This window comes from Pleurodeles waltl, chromosome 8 (genome assembly GCF_031143425.1).
Source record: "Pleurodeles waltl isolate 20211129_DDA chromosome 8, aPleWal1.hap1.20221129, whole genome shotgun sequence".
Classification (NCBI taxonomy): domain Eukaryota; kingdom Metazoa; phylum Chordata; class Amphibia; order Caudata; family Salamandridae; genus Pleurodeles; species Pleurodeles waltl.
This window is the reverse complement of record NC_090447.1, coordinates 798,519,417-798,542,779: the sequence shown is the minus strand read 5'-3', so window position 1 is coordinate 798,542,779 and position 23,363 is coordinate 798,519,417. Positions and strand designations below refer to the sequence as shown.

The window sequence follows — 23,363 nt, the reverse complement described above, 5'->3', positions numbered from 1 at the left end:
CATGGGCAGTGCACTCAATGGTTTCACATCCCATTGGGCATAAATCTGTGTGTCCTTCAAGTTGGTTCCATTTGCAAGAGAGAGGGGGTAATGGTAGCGTTCCTATTCTAAGTCTAATATAAAGTGCATGTGCTGAGGGGGGTATAATCAAATCCATATAATGCTTGAATTCATAATGGCACTTTGCTGATACAAAACTATCTGTCATACTAGAAGAAGGAACTGCTGCTAACTTTTCTATTTGCAAACTTAGCCAGTATGCATCCTTTACAATTTGCATAGCAGTTTTTTGGAAGATGGGAGGGGTCTGACCAATAGACACCCAACCCAAGTTTGGTAAAAGTGTTTTTGACGTGACTGCAACTCACAATTTTTTGATTGAGGAAGGACCCAACAAGGCACTCAGCCATGCTCTATACGGGATCAGGGTATCGTGGACCAAATCCTTATCCAATACAGCAATAGTCTTAAAGCAGCTATGTGTGAGATGGAATGTAAATTTAAATCCATTTGAATAGGCAGTGTGGGGAAGCTTACAGTTATTTTTAGTGAGGCTTTTATAACAAACTTTTCTGCTCTCTCTAGATCTTTCAAGTTGCTATGACCCCATAGCTCTGCACCATATAAAACCCCTCTTCTGACTTGACTTTTGTATATTTCCATTGCGGGAGTGATGGAAAATGTAGGAGATCTTGCAACAAATCTCAAGATACCCTCTGACTGTTGTTTCAAACTCATAGAGCACTTGAACATTTGGGCCAGCCATTTGTGTGAATCCTTCAACCTGACTCACAAGTAATCAAAGTCAGACACTCTTTCTAGTGTTTCACCATCCAACAATATCTTTTTCCTTGTTTTGTGTTTTATGTCACCAAAAACCATATATTTGGTTTTAGAAGCATTTATTTGTAAACCATGCTCCCTACAGAAACCCGTAAACTTCTTGAGTAGGTTAACAAGACCAAAAGCAGTTTGCGATAGCAGTAAGGTGTCATCAGCAAACAACAGGCACGGGGTCTTGGCCCCACCCACTTTGAGAGCATCATTAGCACAATCGGATAAGAAGGGAATATAAGCATTTGTAAACAATAGAAAGAGTGTGGGAGCCAACACACATCTCTGCCTCACCCCTTGATGGATTGGAATCTCTCTTGTTAATTCCCCAGTTGTTCCCCACCGTATTCTGGCATAGCTCTTGGAATACAGTTCTTTAATCAAATTTAGCAGAGATTCTGGAACTCCAGCTCTGTCCAGAACCTCCCACAATTTGTAGCGAGGGACCAGATCAAAGGCGGATTTAAGATCCACAAAGGCAACAAAGAGTTTCCCTGCGTCCAGGTCCTCTGTCTTCCATTTGATCGTAAGGAAGCGGAAGGGTCAACTGTGCTTGTCTTGTGCCTAAAACCCACCTGCAGGTGGCTAAGGGCTTCATTTCATTTTCCTCAATCCAGTCCATGAGCCTGCTCAGGACCTGATAGCAAAATATTTTTTGCAGGTTATCTAACAGACTAATTGGTCTGTAATTGGCCGGGACTACCCTATCCCCTTTTTTGTGAATGGGAACAATTATCACTCCTTTCCAAGAGCGGGGGTGGTTGCCACCTGCCAGAACAGCATTTGACACTCTGTTGACATAGGGGCCCCAATAATTAAGACCAGATTTGAACAGATCAGAAGGTATTCCATCTAAGCCAGGTGCCTTTCCTGATTTGTGGGCCTTAATGGCTATCTCAGTTTCCCTGAGAGTAAACGGTGTAAGGCTGCCTACAGAGGAAGAAACACACACTATTACACTGCCTTTCCCAGTAGGAAGAACAGACTCCTGACTATACAATTCAGAAAAGTGGCCAATCCAATTTTCAGGGGAATGTGGCAATCGGGTCTGAGGTTCTCATTCCTCCCATTTTTGGCCACCCAAGACCAAAAACATTTTGAATTGCTATCCTTTGCTGCTAGTAGTAATGCTGCTAGTAGTAATTCCTGCCATGTTGTCTCTTCCCAGTGGATTTTGCTGGTCTTCGTTACAGATGCATAGTCCCGCCTTCCAGAGATTATAAATTGTTTTTGCTTTTAGAAGGCTACGCTTGGCTTCTGTACATGTACTTATTAAACCACCTATGGTGAATTCCTACTTTAGGTTGTTTATTCCCCCTATTAGTTCTGAAAAATAACTCTTTCAAAGAAGGAAAAAAGTCTGCATTCAAGGCCATGATCTCGTTCGGAGTGTATGTACGAGACCAGCAGGTGATTGGTGGGTTGAAACTAAATCGTGCATTTTCGCCACTAATTCATTTGAGCTTGTAAAGGACTCCCATTTTATGGCACATTTATTACTTGGCACCACTAAGAGAAGAGTGCCTTCAAACTTTTGTTGTGCGTCTCTTTTAGCAAAAGACCACCCATCGCATGCTACCAGAACTGGAAAGTGGTCACTATTGTGTTGTTTACCCACCCTAAGATCTTTAATGACATGCCAGATCCTCACATCAATAATCACAAGGTCAAGTAGACTGCTATTGGACCCTCTAAAAAAGGAAGGTTTTGCTGCCATGTCCGAGGGAAAACGCCCGTTTCCTGGGCGAATACCGTGGGTTATCATGAAATCAATAACCTGCAAGGCCCTGATGCTAGATTTGGGCTGTTTTCTCAAAGACGAGAAGGGAGGGATTCTCCATATTGAGTCCTCCACCTGCGTAATCTCATAAAAAAGAGAATTTGGCTCTAGGGACACATTGAAGTCACCAGCTACAATATTAAAGTGTGAAAAGAGAAAATCAAACACAAGGGCATTCAGCAGGCAGATAGTTTTGGACATTTAATTCAAGGGACCTAGTATATTATAAATATTGACACACAAGAGCAAGAGACCCTGCTTTAACTGTATTGAAAGAGCCAATATGTCGACTGAATCCCCATACATTTCCTTAATTTCACCCACCTCAGAGATTTTTATCCATGGAATAAGACCCCGGCTGCTCTTCCAACAGAGGATGGACTAGCATCCTTGCAGAAAGAGCTGTACCCCTGTCTATAAACATTTGAAGTGGCCCAAGCTTCCTGAAATAAACAGATGTTGAAATTGTCAATATACATTGACAATCAACATTATCCAGCTTATTTCGAATTCCAGCTACATTCCATGACATGAATTCCGGAGTTAGAGTCCCAGAACCCATGGGATCTCTCTGGGGGAAACTCCAGAATGCCGGTTCTAGTGGGGCTCCTCGTAGATTTGACCATATTTGGATTATTAGCTAGATCAAGATTCCTAGGGTAAAACAATTCTAAATCTGGTTCAGTGACTGACTGGAGATTGTCCGCAGTAGAGAGTATGTTATTAATCCGGGGGATTGGAGGTAAGTACAGTCAGTCAGTATCTGAGGAAACATCTATTTGCGTTATCTCCTGGGAGTTGGTCCTCTCAGTCGAGCTCGCGCGCTCCCTATTGGGGGCCATAAGATGCAACATTTCAGGGATGGCAAGGACCCCACTTCCTGCATTTTGGGGTCTATTGCTCAAGATGGTGGGAGTTTCCTTCATCAAGGGGCTATTCTCGGGCCAACAATTTTTAAAACAAATAATTGAGCCATTTCACAAAGGATTACGTGCCTCCAGGGATATCAAGCCTTTTACCATCCTGGGACTAGATAGCATTAGTTTAATAGTGTCCCAACGCCCTGCCTTCTCTGGAAGACATTCGGCAGATAATATATCTGAATAAACAATGGAACATTGTCTAACATGCTGTATCCAATGGATGACCTTGTTTTTTAATGATGAACTATCTTCACGTGTATTGGGGGATAGTGAAGGTACCCTACACATGTATACTGGATAGCCACTATTGGGAGGTTTAACGGGAAATTTCACAATGGTAGAATACCACGCCATTTTCGCACGGAGGCAAGATGTAGATAAAGCACAATAATGATCCTTGGGCCTAGAGGGTATTATAGGACTGGCCTGGAATCCTCTTTCGCCATGGTCAGACCTACAGGTGAGCTGAGCATCCCTCGCTCATTGTGTTTCTCTGGAGGTAGTAGAGGTGATCTCTTCCTTTTGTATTGGTACAATGTCCCTCGTCAAGATAGTAGGTCGAAGGATGTTAACTACCTCCACCATTATTTGTTTCAGCTCCCGGACTTCTTCTTTTATTTCAGTGATGACATAAACCACTTCCTCCTGGGAGAGCCCTGCAATAGATTGATGGCTGGAAAGTTGTGAATTTGGGATAGATCTTCTTGGTTCAAAGGATTGATCATGAGCCTTCAAAGGCAAGAAATGATTAGTACAAGGAATATTGTTGACTATTACACTGCGTGACGGAGCGCTCTCTGAAATGAAATGTGAAGAGCTATTTCCTGTGGCCTTTACATTCAAGCCTTCTCCCTGAGCCACCGATACCAACAAAGTGTCACCGTTTGGAACAATATTATCCTGACTAGGCAGTCTAGCTTAAAAAAATGGAGAAAAGGAACTGCTTTTTGTCCCTTTCTGAGGACTCTTTTTCTTTTTCTTCAGCAACGATTCTACTTCTTCAATCAGTGTGTCTATTTCATTGGTTACACAATCTGATAGGGTTAGAGATGTTTGATGGAGCTTAGTGATTTTGGTTTGCACTAAGCCCACTGTGGGACTTCCTTTTGCCTTGCGCTTCCCCATCCTCCAGCTATAAAGCTAACAACAGCTCAACAATGACAAGACAGAAATATATCCAAAGGCCAGTTCCTATCTCAGGGTCAAGGGGGGTGGCCCAGCCCATCCTCAGTCGGTCTCTGACGGGCACAGACGGGCCCGCCCTTGGCCTGGGCTTTTTCCCATACAAGTCCTGTGCTGCGGGAGAGCAGGAGCGCTAAGTAGCACGTCTGATGCATCTTCTGGGCTGGAAGCACCGCCCCCTTGTCCCTGGGGGCAGTGAGCCAGGCAAGAAGGAATCCTGCGCTACCAGAGAGCAGGAGCGCTAAGTAGCCCATCTAATGCGGCTTCCAGGCTGCGAAGCACCATCCCCCGTGTCCTCTGGAGGGAGCGAGCTAGGCGATAGGAGTCTCATGCTGCGGGAGAGCAGGAGAGCTAAGTAGCACGTCTGATGCAGCTTCTGGGCTGAAAAACGCTGCCCCCGTGTCCCTGGGGGCAGCGAGCCAGGCAAAAAGAGTCCCGGGCTGCAGGAGAGCAGGAGCGCTAAGTAGTTCATCTGATGCGGCTTCCGGGCTGCATAGTACCACCACCATGTCCCTGGGGACAGCGAGCCAGGCTATAGGAGTCCCGCACTGCAGGAGAGCAGGAGCGCTAAGTAGTGCGTCTGATGCAGCTTCTTGGCTGTGAAGCACCGCCCTCGTGTCCCTGGGGGCAGCGAGCCAGGCGATTGGAGTCCTGCGCTGCTGGAGAGCAGGAGCACTAAGAAGCGCGTCTGATGCGGCTTCCAGGCTGCAAAGCACCGCCTCCGTGTCCCTGGGGGTAGCGAGCCCGGAGAGGGGAGTCCCCCTGACATTGAGTTGAATTGAGCATTTATAGAGCGTAAATCGTCACTCCCTGAGGACTATCCTGGCACTGTAGCAGACGTGTGATGAAAACTTAACCGATGTGCAGTAGAAGTTTGATCAAAGAATAGCAGATGTATTGGGAAATTCAGAAAATTCATGTCTTCAGCTTCTTTCTAAAGCTGTTTACCGAGTCTATAAGCCTTAGTTGTGGGGGGTAGAGTGTTCTAGGCCTCGGTCCTTAAGGTCGTGACAGATTTGCTTCCTCTAGTTCATTGTCTAAAAACTACATGTTTAAGCAGGAGCGCTGAGGACTATCTTAGAATTCTGCTTGCGGTATAATGGGTGAATATGGATGCTAGGAATTTTGGACCAATGGCATTGAAGGCTCTGTAAGTAATCAAAATGATTTTAAACAGGATCCTCTTGTGAACTGGTAGACAATGCAGGATTTGTAAGGATGCCGAGGCAGATTACCTTCTTGGCCATCTAGAAACCAGTCTGGCTGCTGCATGCTGGAGTCAGTAATCCAAATATTAAAAGATTCCACATCCTTGGCACTATGTTTTTGCAGGGCAGGAGAGGAATTTGCTAAGATAATGGGGAATCTTGGATCATTTAGCAACATTCCTCCTGAAAGATTTGTAGGGGGGTTGAAGCTGTGCTGCAATTAGAAAAGTTACCTTTCTCCATATTGATTTTAAATGGCAGTAATATATGATCCGACCAAGTTTGTGGGATAGAGGCCTCTAAAAATATATTGGGGTTATCAGAACAGATGCTGTCCAATGTGTGATCTGCATTGCTTGTAGGATCAGCGACCAGTTGCTGTGGTCCTACAATGCGTACCATATCAAGAAAGTTCCGTGCTTCAGAATCATCAGAGCGATCTAAGTAAAAATTGAGACCACCCAAGATAGTAAAGTTGTTGTAATGGAGGACCAGCAAGTACAGCACCTCGCAAAAGAGGACCAGAAAGTAGAATGAGGCGAACAATAAATTAACATGCTTGTGAATGACTGAGAAGGGCCAAACTTTATATTAGAACCCTAAACCTTTGGCTCCAAACAGGAAATTAAGATCGAATGTGTGTAGGAAAGTACCATCTTTCTTGCATGTTAACCCCAAATTCAGCCTGATTGTCAGTGAGTTTTGATTGAGTCACTGGGATCCTGCTAGTCAGGACCCTAATGCTCATGGTTTGTGGCCTGCTTGCCTGTGCACTTGCACTATTTTCTAAATTGTCACTGGAGTCCTGCTAATCAGAACTCCAGTGTTCATGCTCTCTCTGTTTCTAAGTTTATCACTATAGTCTAGTGACTCTATATGCCACTCCAAATTATCCTACTGGACCCCCCCTTATAAGTCCCTAGTATATGGTACCTAGGAATCCGGGGCATTGGGGTGCCAGGAGATCGTTATGGGCTACAGCATTTCTTTTGCCACCCATAAGGAGCTCATACAAACACTACTTCGTGGCTGCCATTGCAGCCTGAGTGAAATAGTGTAAGCACTATTTCACAGCCATTTTCACTGCACCAGGTCACTTATAAGTCACCTATATATCTAACATTCAGACCCTGAAGGCTAGGTGCACAGTACCAGTGTGTGACAGCACCCCTGCCCTAGCAGAGGTGCCCCCACATCATCCAGGTCCATTTTCCCAGACTTCGTGAGTGCGGGCACGCCATTATAAGTGTGCATTACATATAGGTCAATACATATGTGTAGCTTCACAATGATAACCCCAAATTTGGCCATGTGAGGTGTCCAACAACTGGAAATTGTACCCCAATGATTCCAGTATTGGTTGCACAATCCCATGCACTCTAGGGGCTGGACCATGGCCCCCCAGTACTGCCATAGCAGCCTTCTGAGGTTTCCACTGCAGCCCCAGCTGTTGTCACCTCACAGACAGGCTTTTGCCCTCCTGGGGCTTGAGCAGCTCAATCCAAGGAAGGCAGAACAATGCATTTCCTTTAGGAGAGGGGTGTCACACCATCTCCCTTTGGAAATAGGTGTTACAGGCATCGGAGGGGTATCCTCCCAGAGCCTCTGGAAATGCTTTGCAGGGCACAGATGGTGCTCCCCTTGCATAATCCAGTCTACACTGGTTTAGGGACCACAGGTCCCTGGTCTGGCATGAAATTGGACAAAGGAAAGGGGAGTGACCACTCCCCGGTCCATCACCACCCCAGGAATGGTTCCCAGAGCTCCTCTAGTGTGTCTCTGGGTTCTACCTTCTTGTTTTCAGGATGGTCAGGGAACTCTGGGAGCATCTGAGGTGCCACTGCCAGCAGGTGACGTCAGAGACCCCTTCTGATAGGCGCTTCCCTGGTTAGATGACCAATCCCCCTCTCAGTGCTATTTAGGGTCTCTCCTCTGGGTGTTACCTCAGATTCGGATTGCAAGACTCCACCATGACTCCTCTGCATCCTTTGCTTCATCTTCTACCAACGTATCAATTGCAGAACTGCTCCAGGAACTCCACAACTTGCAACAAAGTATCCAAGATGGATACTGCAACTCTGTAACTCTAGCTCCTGCCAGCAACTGCAACAATTTCCAGGTCGTGCATGCTCTGACTGTCTTCCTCCTGCACCAGAAAGACCAGACGAATCTCCAGTGGAGTGACGGAGTCAATTCCCTGCTTCAGCAGGCACCTCTCTAGTGATGACTGTTACTCTGGGTCCCCTCTCCTGGCAACGAGCGTGGATCCTGGAACACAGGTGGTGGACCGAAGCAACCCTGACTGTACAAATGTCCAACTGTCCGAATTTGGTGGAGGTAAGAGCTTGCCTCCCCATGACAGACAGTACCCCTGTGCACTGAATGTTTTGCAGCTCCACAGTTTCTGTGTGCTTCTCCAAGGAATCCTTCATGCACAGCCTAGCCGGGTCCCCAGCACTCTGTCCTGCAACGCTCAGCTCCCTGAGTTGTTCTCCAAGAGCGTGACATCACTTTATGTAGTGCTGCAATGACCACAATTTGCAACTCCTTTGTTTCTGTGTTCTGGGACTCCTGTGGGTGCTGCCTATTCTACTGGGGGCTCTCTGAAGTGCTGAGAGCCCGCTCTGTTTCCTCAGTCCGAGTTGAGTCCCCCAGGTCCTTCGAGGGCCTGAGTAGCACCTTTTCCTGCCAAACACGTCTCTTGTGTGAGACAAGGCTTGTTGGTGTAATCCAATGACGAAAACTAGCTCGCATTCATCTCTTCGACGTGGGACATCTCTTGCACCAAGCAGAAACCTGCAACTGTCTTCTTTGGTGCATCTCTGATTTTTTCTTCCAACTGGAGATTTCACTTTTTCACCTTCACCCAGGCTAGCAGGGGCTCCTGTTCCTCCTGGACTCTCCGTCTTTTCCTTCAATCACTCATTGAATGTATATTAGCTGTTGACCCGTAAAGCATGCCCCTACCTTTTGATTAGGTTTGGGCTTTACAAATATTACATTAAGTTCAAATATCGGAAGCAAACACATTGGATTGTTGCCAAAATACCATCAGCTAGAGTAAAGAGAGTGAGACCCCCATTTTGGGCGTTTTACACCTTCATCTCCCACCACTGGGTCGTCTTTTTCCATGGCCCATGCCTCACATAAGTGGTTCTTAAACTTTTGACCTCTGTGGACCCCCACTATGTTATTACTGGATTCTGGGAACCCCTGCCTAAGCATTTTTGATTATTTGAACCCTAAAGCAATTTACACTAATAACAGACACACTCATTCATCAAACAAATACACAACTGATTAAATATTTTATTTAATTCGTAAACAAAAATAGAAAGTCTAAATTTTCATTTTATTAGTAAGGTTGGAGCTTTCTGAATTCAATTGTGGCGACTCACCATCCACGCTATAAAATGTTTGATTGCACTTGCACTGCTCCCATGACTCAACCTGAGGATACTGACATCCGGCCTGATTCATAAAGGGACATTTCCAGTTTTGTATAAGTGCGTGATTGTTTGCTATTCAGAAAGGTATTTTACTCATAGTATCTTTACCACTGAGGACTCTATGCACATAAAAGGATAGGACAGTTGTATCTATTTATTTGCGGAGTCTCTAAAGTCATAGAGATACTACTAGCAAAGCATTGTGGATAGCAAACATTTGGGAAAAATAAGTTTACCTATGTGAATCACCCTTTAATTTTTATCCTCCAATTTCAAATTCCTTCACGTTTACAGAACAATAATTTTTTTTAAAGTATACATTTTTTTTCTTTATTTATACACACTTTATCAATATTTTCATACTATTTAATATTAAGTATTGCAGACTCCCTATGTAGGCTTCGAAGACCCATAGGCACCCCCAGAGCACAGGGTAAGAACCACTGTGTCAAATAATTTCACTATAACAATACTCTTCCTTCAGTTTCTGTGTCACAATGACATTTGCAGCACTAGTGTATCCTCTTCAGTTTGTTTGCTGGTGGTATCAGTTATATTATCTGCTAACACAGGTTCACAATATTAACACAACACTGTTAGGAGGTTTACAATTATTTTTAACTATTTCATCTTCATGAAAGGCTCTTTCCAGTACCTCAAGAGCTAAGGTATGTTTTTTCCCTGGTATCAATATAGACATACGTGGGCGCACACATGGAAACCCAGGAGCAAATAATACAGAGTCAAGAAGAGTGGTTCTATTAGGGTTGACATTTTTGAAACTCTAGTTAGTATTAGCAGGCATGAATTGTAGTCCAACTGAATAATCCATTAGCCAACATATATCACAAAACACTATCAGTAGGTCAACAATTTTTAATTGAAAATAGATTGCATATTAGAATAAAGAGGAAACAAGTATGGGTGTTATGAAGGTGAACCAATGATGGTGCTATGCTCTAGTGATAATTGGGCAATATTTTGAAAGGAAAATTCACATGGGAAAGATGAGTTTGTGGAATCTATGGTTCCAAATAGCTAATAGGGTGTTAGTTATTGTCCGTGTTTCTACTAGACCTCCTTAATCATGGCAATATAAATGCTGACCAAGAATGAATTGTTTGTTGATGTTTCAACACCAGTATATAAATTCATAGTGCCATCATCAGGACAGTAAAAATTAAGGGAAGTATTAAAGTATGCAAACAAAGTGAAAGGGACTACAATAATTTCAAGACTCATGTTGGTGGAGGAAACAAGAGAAAAAATGAGTATCAATTATGCATCTTGCTGCTTGTAAATTGGAAGTATGCAAAAGGATTCAGTCTGTAGACAACATGGGAAATGGCTGGGTGCCAAGTTAAGATGAAAATCATATGTGTGTAAATCAATGCACAGAAAATGTTACATAAGACAATGAGGTTTATGAGGTACAGGAATCACATATTCATCCTTGTAGACATTACGTAGACATTATTGGGCAGATTTATGAACCTTTCACATAGCGTAACAAGACATGTAGCTGCGCTGCTCTTCGTGAAAGGGAAAGGGCAGGAATGTGTTGTATTTACCATAATGCAGCATATTCCTGCCCTTTCCTAGTGCTGGTGCACTTCAGCACTGCAGGCATTTGGAAACTGCCCTCTGATTTCTTCAAGCAGAACGTGTAATTCTTTTGACAAAGGTGCTGAAATGTTTAGGTCTATTGTTCTTAATACCGATAAAATAAGCAAATTGCAGCAGAGTCTGCTTTTTATATTTGTCTGAGAGAGAAAGAGAAATAGAAAGACTCAGAGGGAGAGACTTCCAACTGTTTGGTATGCATATTATTGTCCCTTGAAATATGAAGGGATGAGTTGTCCATGCAGTGGGTTGAATCCGTTGTGCTTAACTTAGTGAGCTATCTTGGACACTATTCCCAAGTCTTAACTTGGGTCACTGGACTTATGCAATTCTGCAGCCGCAGCATTTTCCACATATGTATAGATTTGCAACTTTTGCCATGTAATCTGTCATCTGAGGCATAATTTGCAAGTTTTTATACAAATATTTCTAGGTCAAATGGATCAAAAGGCACTAAAAATACAGTGATACGTTTCTGCACAACAAAAGGTCTTAAGCAAATCCTTAAAGTTGATTATTACTGCATTTGAGTCTTGAGCTAGCACTAATGAGGTACAACCTTTGCCCAGGCCATGTTAACATGTCAAAATGACAAAATAGTAAAGTGATAATGTCACAAAATGTGCTGCATTCTGCAGCATACGTTGCCTTTTCATGCAACATAGTTTAGTTAATTTGTGGTACAACCCTGCCACATAATTTCAGTGGCCCTGGACTTAACACAAGCTTATATAAAAGGATGCCCCCCCACTTTTCATATGGACCAAACACAGAAGTTTATTTTTAATGTAAGACTTTTCAAACTCAATGTTTTTAGTGTCCAAGATAGCGCACTAAGTTAAGCACAACGGATTCAACCCACTGCATGGACAACTCATCCCTTCAATGTTTTTAAGATCTGAAAAATTTGTGAAACCTACAGGGATCACGGCCTAATAGACTACTAAAGCATTAGACACTGATAAAATTTAAGAAATAGTAACTTAGAAAGGGGCATCCAAAGGTTTTGAGAGAAACTGGTGAGGGCTTCTGTCTACTGCAATAAATTAGGAGATGTCCACCTTTTCACTCTAAAGTATATTCTCATAATCTACTTGAACGCGCAGAGTGAAAAAATAAGTGAAAAAAGATGCTCTCTACATTGTTATAACAGAGAACCATGGGAAATTGGGAGGGTAAGAAACCAATAACGCTAATGAATGCAATGTCTTCTGAAGAACACCACAAACATATTAGAATAATTCCTTAGTGCCCCTTCAGAATCTCTGGTGCTTTTTTTTTTTTTTTTTCTTGGGACGAACTCCCATCTGAACCTATGTTAGGGTTAGTGGCAACCCTAAGCAGAGGACACCGGCTTTTACACAACATGGAAAATTCTTTAGGAGGTTTTTATACAGAAATATTTGGCCAGGTTTGAAGGCTTTTAAGATCCCAAAAACTTTTAACCAGGCTCTTAGGCACTTTAAAATCTATGCGCAGAATATAGAGAAAATTCACTTTCAGAAGCAGTTTGATTGTTTATGATATGTCCCTGTGTTTCGGGAAAAGAAATTGGATGTGGCTGTTTCTACTTCTATTGAAGCACAACCATAGCCTTATCTAACCTGGAATTTAGAACATGGAGTTCACATCTTGTTATTTTTGTTGTGGATGAACCTTTTGCTGTTAAACGTGGTCATTGGTACCTGGAAAGGTCTTCAATGTAAAGACAGATTTTGAGATCTTTTGCACGGCTGCCCCCAAGATCTTTACCATGTCCTATATGTTTGCCTTCAGCTACATTTTTAATGCTGCTAAGTATTTTAAACCACTGTTTCCGAAATATGCAGTCCGCTCGGTGAACAATGTAATACACTTTATTGTTAAACCAATGAAAGAAATGGTTTGTTTTACATTTTTTACATTTTTTAAAAACGTTTTAAAGTTCTATTTTCATGCTATTTTGCATAAAAATGTGGATCTCATGTTAGATCTAAATCTTAATAAATGTGTTGAACTGAAAATTAATTTGGAACAAGATATTAGAATATCGGTGTTTCATTGAATTTTGCTCCTTCATTCTGAGATAGATATGTCAATGGAACAAGGTACATATGGCAAGGCAATTTACCTTCCAATGATCTAACAAAGTCTTTGTTAACACTGGAGAAACGGCCTCGCATAGCAGTCCACAAACCAGGGCTACATGTGTATTATTATTTTTTTGGAACAAGATATTAGAATAAAAGTGGTTGATTGAATTTTGCTTCTACATTCTGAGAAACGCAAAAAAACTATCCCAGATGGGAAGCGGTCTTAACCACGACTCCCGAACAATGAAGTTGTGGAAAACTAAAGCAGAACAATGCTTTCGTTACCCACAACTTCCTTGTTCGGTGCCTTAACCACGCATGCGCTGAACCACGCACATGCGTTAAGGCACAGAAGAAGGGAGTCGGCTGAGGGCGACATGATCAGGTAAGTGGGGCTGTTTTAGGGGCAGGTGGGTCAGGGCATTTTTAGTTGTAGGAGCAGGGGTGGGGGTCTGGGTATTTTTATTTTTAGGGGTGTGGGGTCAGGGTGGTTTAGGGGCAGGGAGAGGGGTCAGGGTATTCTTAGTTTTAGAGGGTGGGTGGTCGGGTGGTTTAGGTTTAGGGGTGGGGAGGGGAGGGGGGTCAGGCCATTTTTTGTGTTAGGGGTGGGCTGGGGGTCAGGTTTAGGTCTTAGGGACAGGGGTTGGGGTGGTTTTAGGGGTGGGGGTAGAGGTGGTTTTCGGTTTTAGGAGCGGGGTGCGGGGTCACGGTAATTTTAGGGGCGGGGAGGGGGTTGGGGTGGTTTTAGGTTTTAGGGGTGGGGGGTCACAGTAATTTTAGGGGCGGAGGTTGTGGTTTGTGATGGTTTTAGGTTTTAGGGGCGGGGTTGGGGTAATTATAGGGGCAGGGTGGGGGGTTGGGGTGGTTTTAGGTTTTGGGGGTGGGGGGTTGGGGTAGTGTAGGGATGGGGTGGGGGGTTGGGGTGGTTTTAGGTTTTAGGGGTGGGGTGAGTGGTTGGGGTAGTTTAGGTTTTACAGGCGGGGTGGGGAGGTTGGGGTGGTTTTAGGTTTTAGGGGTGGGGTGGGTGGTCGCTGTAATTTTAGGGGCGGAGGTTGTGGTTTGGGATGGTTTTAGGTTTTAGGGGCAGGGTGGGGGGTTGGGGTAATTTTAGAGGCAGGGTGGGGAGTTGGGGTGGTTTGGGATGGTTTTAGGTTTTACGGGCGGGGTGGGGAGGTTGGGGTGGTTTTAGGTTTTAGGGGAGGGGTGGTAGTCACTGTAATTTTAGGGGTGGGGGTTGGGGTATTTTTAGGGGGAGTGGTTTTAGGTTTTAGAGGTGGGGTGGTGGTCGCGGTAATTTTTAGGGGTGGGGCCAGGGGGACTGCATGCTGGAACCATACATGCTGTTCACTAATGCCATTACCAGGAATGCCTTTACAATAAAAAATCATTGTTAAGGCATTTGTGGTAAAGGTAGTAGTGGTAACAAGGCGATCGTTGTTCAGACTGCGTTGTTCAGGCGTGCGCGGTTCCAGCATGCGTAGTTCCAACATGCATTCATCTTAAACATCAAAACATGCTGAAGCATCCCCAAAAACGTCCTAAAAAGGTAAAAACATGAATATTCTGTGAATTTCTACAAGTTTGTACAGTTTCATGAATCTCACAACTACCCTGTTTAATGTTTTTTGTGTGTTTCCATTTTCTGCTGAACCCCAGTAGAAATACTTCAATTAAGTTGTTAGGAAAATTTCAAAATTAAATAAAACATAGATTTAGAGACTTACCAAATGCCCACACATCGGATTTGCTGCTAAATGTTGAGTAATTGAAAACCTCTGGTGCTGCCCATTTAACTGGAAATTTTGTTCCCGCTGAACTTATATACTCGTCATCGAGCACAAATCTACAAGGGAAGAATACATCAATTAGACTGCTGGAATATCTGCTTCTATTCCAACAAATTCTATATGTAATAGACGTTTTGTTTAAATGTGTAATCCTTTTCCTTGCCAACCTACCCTCTTTCCTTTATCCTCCTCTTCTCCTGCACATTGGAATGAATGGAATTAAATGAGATTTGTATAGCACACTATGCCCAAGAGCATCAAAGCGCTAATGTTGGGACTGGAAAAAAAACATATGCTACAACCAGAGAACTGCAATCATGGCAGGAAGAAGAGCCAGGCTTTAAGTTATTTGCAGAAAGCTAGAAAGGTGTACCATCTTGCAAAGTGTTTAAGCAGAGTGTTCCACAGTTTAGCTGCTACTAAAAAGGTTTAACTGCCCCACCTAGCTTTCCGGAATGGTCACCTTCAATAAGAGCAAATGATCTGACCTGTCTTTTTACGGTTTACCAGTGAAATGCTGTCCTCTGAGGCTCCAGCCCTTGATGGTAAAGTATCAAATATATAATGCAAAGGGCTTTATATGTCACATGCTTCCTAACAGACAGACAGTGAAAGGGGCACATGGCTTACGTAACTAAGAATTTTGAAGAACATTCAGGACCATGTGGACTGCAACATTTTGAATGACCTGCAGTTTGTCAAGTGACACAACACTGAGCTATGTAAAAATAAACTGTATTGCTCAAAACATAATTAGACCAAACATTATATGTCAGAAATACCCTGCTACCTTAGCAGTTGTCAGAATGCTACACAGGTTACTAATACTCAGCAAGAATAAGCAGTAGTCACATTAGAACACGTAAATACACAGGATTCTGCAACATGAGCAGTAATCAGGTATCACATTATATAAGAAATGCACTTGTCATGGAAATATAATAAATGCCTATATTAAGAGCATTATAAAAACCTGTGGCAAGTCACCAAACACATATAAGCCTGTTAAGCCCATAAAAGGAACATTTAGCAAACATATATGGCACATCACAGAATGAAACAGATTAACATAATACTACATAAAGGGGGTCATTCTGACCCTGGCGGCCGGTGGCCGCCAGGGCCACCGACCACGGGAGCACCGCCAACAGGCTGGCGGTGCTCCAACGAGCATTCTGACCGCGGCGGTTCAGCCGCGGTCAGAAGCGGAAAGTCAGCGGTCTCCCGCCGACTTTCCGCTGCTCGTTTGAATCCTCCATGGCTGCGGAGCGCGCTCCGCAGCCATGAGGATTCTGACCCCCCCTACCGCCATCCTGTTCATGGCGGGAAAGCCGCCATGAACAGGATGGCGGTAGGGGGGGTCGCGGGGCCCCTGGGGGCCCCTGCCGTGCCCATGCCAATGGCATGGGCACGGCAGGGGCCCCCGTAAGAGGGCCCCGCAAGGTATTTCAGTGACTGCCTTGCAGACACTGAAATACGCGACGGGTGCTACTGCACCCGTCGCACCTTCCCACTCCGCCGGCTCGATTACGAGCCGGCATCCTCGTGGGAAGGGAGTTTTTCCCTGGGCTGGCGGGCGGTCTTTTGGAGACCGCCCGCCAGCCCAGGGAAAAACTCATAATACCCTCCGCGGTCTTCTGACCGCGGAGCGGTATTATGGGGGCGGAATTCTGGCGGGCGGCCTCCGCCGCCCGCCAGAATTAGAATCACCCCCAAAGTGTCCTTTCAAAGGTACCTGTTTGGTGATGGAAAGGCACTTTCAGTGCCAAGAAGATAAATTTGTGGCCCCCGGCACTCCTATGCACAAAACGGCGGCCATGTGTTGATCCTGGGGGAGAGGGGCGGCACGCACCTGGTGGCAGCAGTGGGGTGGAGGCAGATGGCAGTCTCTCCTAGTGACCCAGCAGGTTACAGTTCAGCACTGCAGCAGCAGTCCAAGGCGGTTCCTTAGGAGTCCCTCCAGCAGTCTGTGTCCAGTTCCAGGTAAGTTCCAAAGTGTCTCTTTAAGTATAAATTGTGGGGAAAATTCCCCTGTACTTATACTCAGTCTGCAAAGCATTTTCAATGAGGAGGAAAAGGGGTTTCAACCAGTTACAACTAGTTCTAGGAGTGTCCCATCTCTCCTCCATCACAGGCTCCAAACATCAGTTGGGGGTAAACGACCCTATTGTGTGAGGCCAGGGCACAGCCTTTACAATTGCAGGTGTGCCCCGCCTCTCCCTTCTCTCAGCCCAGGAAGACCATTCAGTATGTAAATGCACCTCCGCCCTCCCTGTGTACAGGCTGTCTGAAAAGTATACACAAAGCCCAACTGTCACTCTGCCCAGACGTGGATTGGAGTCAAGCTGCAAAACACCAGTCATAAGCACAGAGAAATGCTCACTTTCTAGAAGTGGCATTTCTGTAATGATAATAAAAAATCCACCTACGCCAGTAAGCAGCATTTCTCACTACCATTACAACCATACCAAACAAGCCTATGCCACCCCTAATAAACCAGACAATACCTCTTAAACATAAGGCAGGGCATTTCCAATGCAATCCTATGAGAAGGTAGCCCTCACAACAGTGAGAAACCAAATAGGCTGTTTGTCACTACCAGGACAGACCACATTACTAGGTACATGTCCTGCCCACAACAACGGAGACTGGAGCCGGCGTGCTCCTGGTTATGCCCCTGGGGAACTGGTCGCCATAAGAAGCGCCCCCGGGACACACGCCAGCTACTACTGGAAGGAGCATCACCGCCGCAGCCCACCGGAGGTTCTTGGCTGTCTCCAGGAGGGGTGCAGCCAGCCGGGAGAGGTGTCGGCCTCTTCCCCCTTATCTCCAGCACTCACCTTGAGGACGACGGCAGCTGCCTCTCAGACCGCAGGGCGCGGGGTGGGGAAGGAATCTCTCTTCCCCTGGGCCCCTGCCCTAGGGGCACCAAGGCTCCCAGTTCGGTTAGGCCTCATTTTGGCCCCCCCTGATAAGAGGGGTCGGTCGCACCCCGTGGGGGGGACCCAGAGTTTTCGGCACCTGTTTAGGTGCAGCCCCCCAAGAGGGGCCCAACACCATCAGAGATCGTAGGTCCCCAGAAGGGTCCCAAAGATAATAACAGGAGAGGGTGCAGACTGCCCCCCTTCCCCAGGATCACCCGTGGCCCCCATTTCATGCATAGGAGCGCCGGGGGCCCCCATATTGTTCTTCGTGGCACAAGGAGTGCCGTTTTCATCAGAGACCAAGTATTTAAAAAGGACATACATAATTCCTATGTTCCTTCTATGGACATTAAGGGTTTATATGTTAACCTGCCTTATATGCTGATGTTATATATATGTGCTAGAGTTCCTTTTATGAGCATGACACGCTTGTATGTGTTTTATGACTTGCCATAGGTCTTTATATTGCTCTTAGTATAGGCATTTAATATATTTCTATGACATCTGCATTTATTTCTTTACTGTGATTCCTGACTACTGCTTATGTTGCAGAGTCCTGAGTACTTACATGTTCTAATGTAACTACTGCTTATCCTTGCAGAGTATTAGTAACCTGTGTAACGTTCTGGCAACTGCTAAGGTAGCTGGGTATTACTGACATGTAATGTTTAGTCTAATTATGTTTTGAGCAATACAGTTTATTTTTACAAAGCTCAGTGTTGTGTTTCCTTTGTGGTGTGCATATCCTTCCCCAGGATCACCCGTGGCCCCCGTTTCACGTATAGGAGCGCCGGGGGCCCCCATATTGTTCTTCGTGGCACAAGGAGTGCCTTTTTTTATCAGAGACCAAGTATTTAAAAAGGACATACATAATTCCTATGTTCCTTCTATGGACATTAAGGGTTTATATGTTAACCTGCCTTATATGCTGATGTTATATATATGTGCTAGTGTTCCTTTTATGAGCATGACACGCTTATATGTGTTTTATGACTTGCCATAGGTCTTTATATTGCTCTTAGTATAGGCATTTAATATATTTCTATGACAACTGCATTTATTTCTTTACTGTGATTCCTGACTACTGCTTATGTTGCAGAGTCCTGAGTACTTACATGTTCTAATGTAACTACTGCTTATCCTTGCAGAGTATTAGTAACCTGTGGAACATTCTGGCAACTGCTAAGGTAGCTGGGTATTACTGACATGTAATGTTTAGTCCAATTATGTTTTGAGCAATACAGTTTATTTTTACAAAGCTCAGTGTTGTTTTTCCTTTGTGGTGTGCATATTGCGTCACCTGTTGTGTGTGTTGTGCAAACGCTTTACACACTGCCTCCAGGTTAGGCCTGTCTGCTCGTGCCAAGCTGCTAAGGGGGTGAGAAGGGGTTATCTTGGATGTGTAACTCCCTTGCCCTGACTAGAGTGGGTGGTTCTGCCTGGCTTAGGAGCATACCCTAGCCAACCAGAAACCCCATTTCTAACACAACTGTAGTAGAAATGTCGATCAGTAGAGTTTTCTGCAGCAAACATGAGGAGAGGCCTATCCTCATTGACATTAAAGCCTGTATAGATCCTAAAGATCCTATCTCTAATGTAAACTGCAACATTGTTGCAGAAACTTTGTGACCCTACAATAAGTAATAAGCCATAGGCATAGAGAGCTCTTTAAACCTTGAAAAGCTTGCTAGGAATATTAGTGGTAGACATGATTTAGTTAACATAGTGAGAAGATTTGGCAGCCACGATAGCACTCTTATAGAAGAGCAGCAATTTTTTATGTTTGCCTTTCTGCTCTAAAATGGAATTTGCCCTTCATTTCCGCTCTTGCCCCAGACACTGCGTCTGAGGTCTTTCAGTTCTTACGAGAACAAAGTGTGGATGCTGTTGCTCTAGTGGGGATCTTAGATTTAATTTGAGGGACCTGGTCGAAAGAGGCCATCACCCAATCATTAAAAAACATCTTCAGTAGTTTTCTCTGGGTAATTATTAGTGCTACGTCCTCTCTAAGGACAGATTACATATCTTAGAAGGAGATTTTGCTCCATCCCCTATAGGATATAGGTTTTCCCTGCACCTGTTCTCCTCCCTTCTGCTTTATAATTTCAAAGTCACAGCTAGATGATCAACCCAATTTAAAGGAAGAAAATCTCCCACCACCAAAGCTAAATGGTTGCCAAAAATCCCATCCAACATATATCCTGCTTTACGGGTTGGGGATTTGATCATAAGTTCGAGGAAGGTGACAAAGGCTCTCATTATGACACTGGTGGTAAATCCTGCTCACCGCCATGCTGGCGGCTGCAAACTTACCGCCGCACTGGCGGATATCCGTTCACCATATTATGACACACACACACACCAATCCGACAGAATACAGCCACATACACAAATCTGCAAGACCAAAGGTGGCGGTCCCAATACCCACACCGCTAAGCCAACAGAACAACGGCCATCACAGTATGACTCACAAATCACCACGGCGGATATTCAATGGCAGTAAACCATTTGCGTCACATCCTGCCGAGCTCACAATGGACACCCACAAACAAAACAACACCACATTGGACAATTCAAACAACACACACATGACACCCTTAAACACACCACACCGCACACACCCACCCCACTATAAAACACACACCCACAGCCCCTTAAGAATACAAATCATTGGCACCAAGACCACTGCGACAACTAGAGCCACACACCACTCACACCCATACATCCCTCATGCACTCCACATCACACACCCCAACACATTACCCAACACACCCTCACCAACACACATCACATAACACCCATGGCACCACAAAGGCACCCCCGTTTCACTGAGGAGGAGTTAAGGGTCATGGCTGAGGAAATCGTCAGGGTAGAACCACAGCTATTTGGAGCAGAGGTGCAGCGGATATCAATAGCAAGGAAGATGGAGCTATGGCTGAGAATCGTGGACAGGGTCAACACCGTGGGACAGCACCCCAGAACAAGGTACAACATCATGAAGAGGTGGAACGACCTACGGGGGAAGGTACGTTCCCTTGCAGCAAGACACCAGCTCGCCATACAGAGGACTGGCGGTGGACCCCCACCTCCTCCCCCACAACTCACAGCATGGGAGGAGCAGGTACTGGCAATACTGCTTCCTGAGGGCCTGGCTGGAGTTGGAGGAGGACTGGACTCTGGTAAGTCAAATTTCAACAATTATCACCCCTATTACCTTTATGCCATCACACACCCCACCCTCACTCCCATTCCTCCACTCCAACCCACACACTCCACCATCACATCCCACTAATCCCAATACCAAGCCCTGCATGCTGTACCAATGCATGGACACCGCTCAAAGCCCTGCTTGGACACTCAGCACTAAAGCATGCACAGCATAGGGAAACTAACATAACCCCTATACACCAACAAACACAAGTAAAAGCTGGCAGGGCAACACCAACCACAGAGGGGAAGCAAGGGATGTACAATATGTCATACTTATGAAGCATAATACATCATTTACATCCCCACAGGTACCCCTGCCAATGTCATTGGAGAGGAGGTGCCATGATTATCCAGTCCCCCTACAGAAGAGGCCCACAGTGATGACAGTAACTCTGGTCTTCAGAATCTGGATGATCTACCTGGCCCATCAGGGACCACTGGATAGCTGGTCCCCCAAGCCCAGTCATAGACCACCATAGAGCCTCTCCCATCAGTAACCAATATCACAGCACCCACCCAGCATCCCCAAACCTCTGTTCCCAGGACACGTAAATCAGCAGTGTGCCCACCTGTACAGGGACACACAAGACAATCAGGGGCCTAGGATCAGTGGCAGTGGGCACACGGTTCAGGGGACAGAGGCACAGGCCAACAGGGACACTGAGAGGACTGCTGTGCACCGGGGAGAACAGGAGCAGGGAACGGACTCTCCAGGAGGCACTCTCCGAGATCCTGGGAGCCTATCAACATTCCCAGGACACGATGGGCCAGATCCTAAAAAACGTGCAGGAGAACAGGTGGCTGAAGGATGGACAGTATCAGGGGATCAGGGAGGACTTGCAGGCCATCAACAACCCTATGATCTCCATAGTAGGGGTGCTGGCAGATATGGCCAACATTATGAGGGAGGCAGTGTCACACCAGCGAGCCCCTGCCACTAGCCAGTCATCTGATCAGCCCTCCACTTCTGCTGCCGCTAGTGGCCAGGAGGCCTGCCACAGGACTCACAGGCCACCAGCCCGTCCCTGCAGACGGTGAATCACCCTGCAAACGTTCCCTGTGAACCAGACAGAAGCCAGAGACACTTACCAAGACCACCGCCAGGAAATAAAACTCTCCTGATTGTCCCCCTTGTGTCCCACTCAGTCACCTTATCCACCTTGAACTGCCATTGCTCCCCTTCCTATGACCCCATGGACAATGCACCTGTTCTAGGAACAGACTGGAACAATACCCTGGACTTTCCTCCATCATCACCACACCCCATTGCACTTTCCCCTCTATGTATTAACACTACAATAAACACCATTTGATAAAATTTGACTTCAAGTATGTAATGTATTTCAAATATGTATTGATTGAAACAGCTACAATCATTGCAAATTAACTGTACATACAATGAGCATAGAATTAATGACCTGTAGCTGGCAGTTGTGATCACACCAGGAGAATTTGTCAAATCACCAACATCTGCAAAATGAATATCCAGAGGTAACAGTAAGTGGGCAAAGAAGTTGGAAATACCAGCATGCCAATGGCACACAGAATACAACCAAAGTAACTGAAATGTAAAGTTGCACTGTCTCACCTGTATGTCATTGGAGGTAATGACGGATCACAGGTGTTCTGTTGTCTACATTCTCATCCTCTTCCTCCTCATCCTCACTGTCCACAGGGTCCACTGCTGCCACAGGGGCATCTGCAGTCTCCTCCTCCTGCAGAAAAGGTACCTGGCATTTGAGGACCAGGTCTTACAACATGCAGCATGCCACTACTATCTGGCAGACCTTCTTGGGTGAGTAGCACAGGGATCCACCTCTCAGATGGAGGCACCGGAACCTGGCCTTTAGGAGGCCAAAGGACCTTTCAATGATCCTTCTGATTCGCCCATGTGCCTTATTATAACGTTCTTCTGCCCTTGACCTGGCATTCCTCACAGGGGTCAGCAGCCATGATAGGTTTTAGTAACGAGAGTCACCTGCAAATATTGAGGGATAACATTTAGCCATTCACTATCCTATATGGCCAACACCATAAGCATACACCAACATATACTGGGTGTGAACCAGGGCTCACCTATTAGCCACACCCTGTGTCTATGTAGTTGGGCCATCACATTTGGGATGCTGCTATTCCTCAGGACAAAGGCATTATGCACTGACCCGGGATACTTAGCATTGACGTGGGAGAAGTACTGGTCTGCCAAGCACACCATCTGCACATTCATGAAGTGGAAACTCTTACGATTCCTGAACACCTGTTCATTCTGGCGGGGGCGGGGAACAAATGCAATATGTGTTCAGCCAATTGCACCAATTATATTGGGAATATGTCCCATTGCATAGAATCCGGCCTTCACAGTGGCCAAATC

The 23,363-nt window shown here is 45.3% G+C and overlaps 1 protein-coding gene across 1 annotated transcript in view; it reads right to left on the bottom strand.

Moving 5' to 3' along the window:
* Positions 1–23,363, bottom strand: part of LOC138249560 (cytoplasmic tyrosine-protein kinase BMX-like) — a 628,910-nt gene that overhangs the window by 162,728 nt on the left and 442,819 nt on the right. The window contains exon 17 of the mRNA XM_069203506.1: positions 14,796–14,914. Coding sequence (XP_069059607.1) covers positions 14,796–14,914 — 119 coding nt within the window. The remainder of the gene's footprint in view (positions 1–14,795; positions 14,915–23,363) is intronic.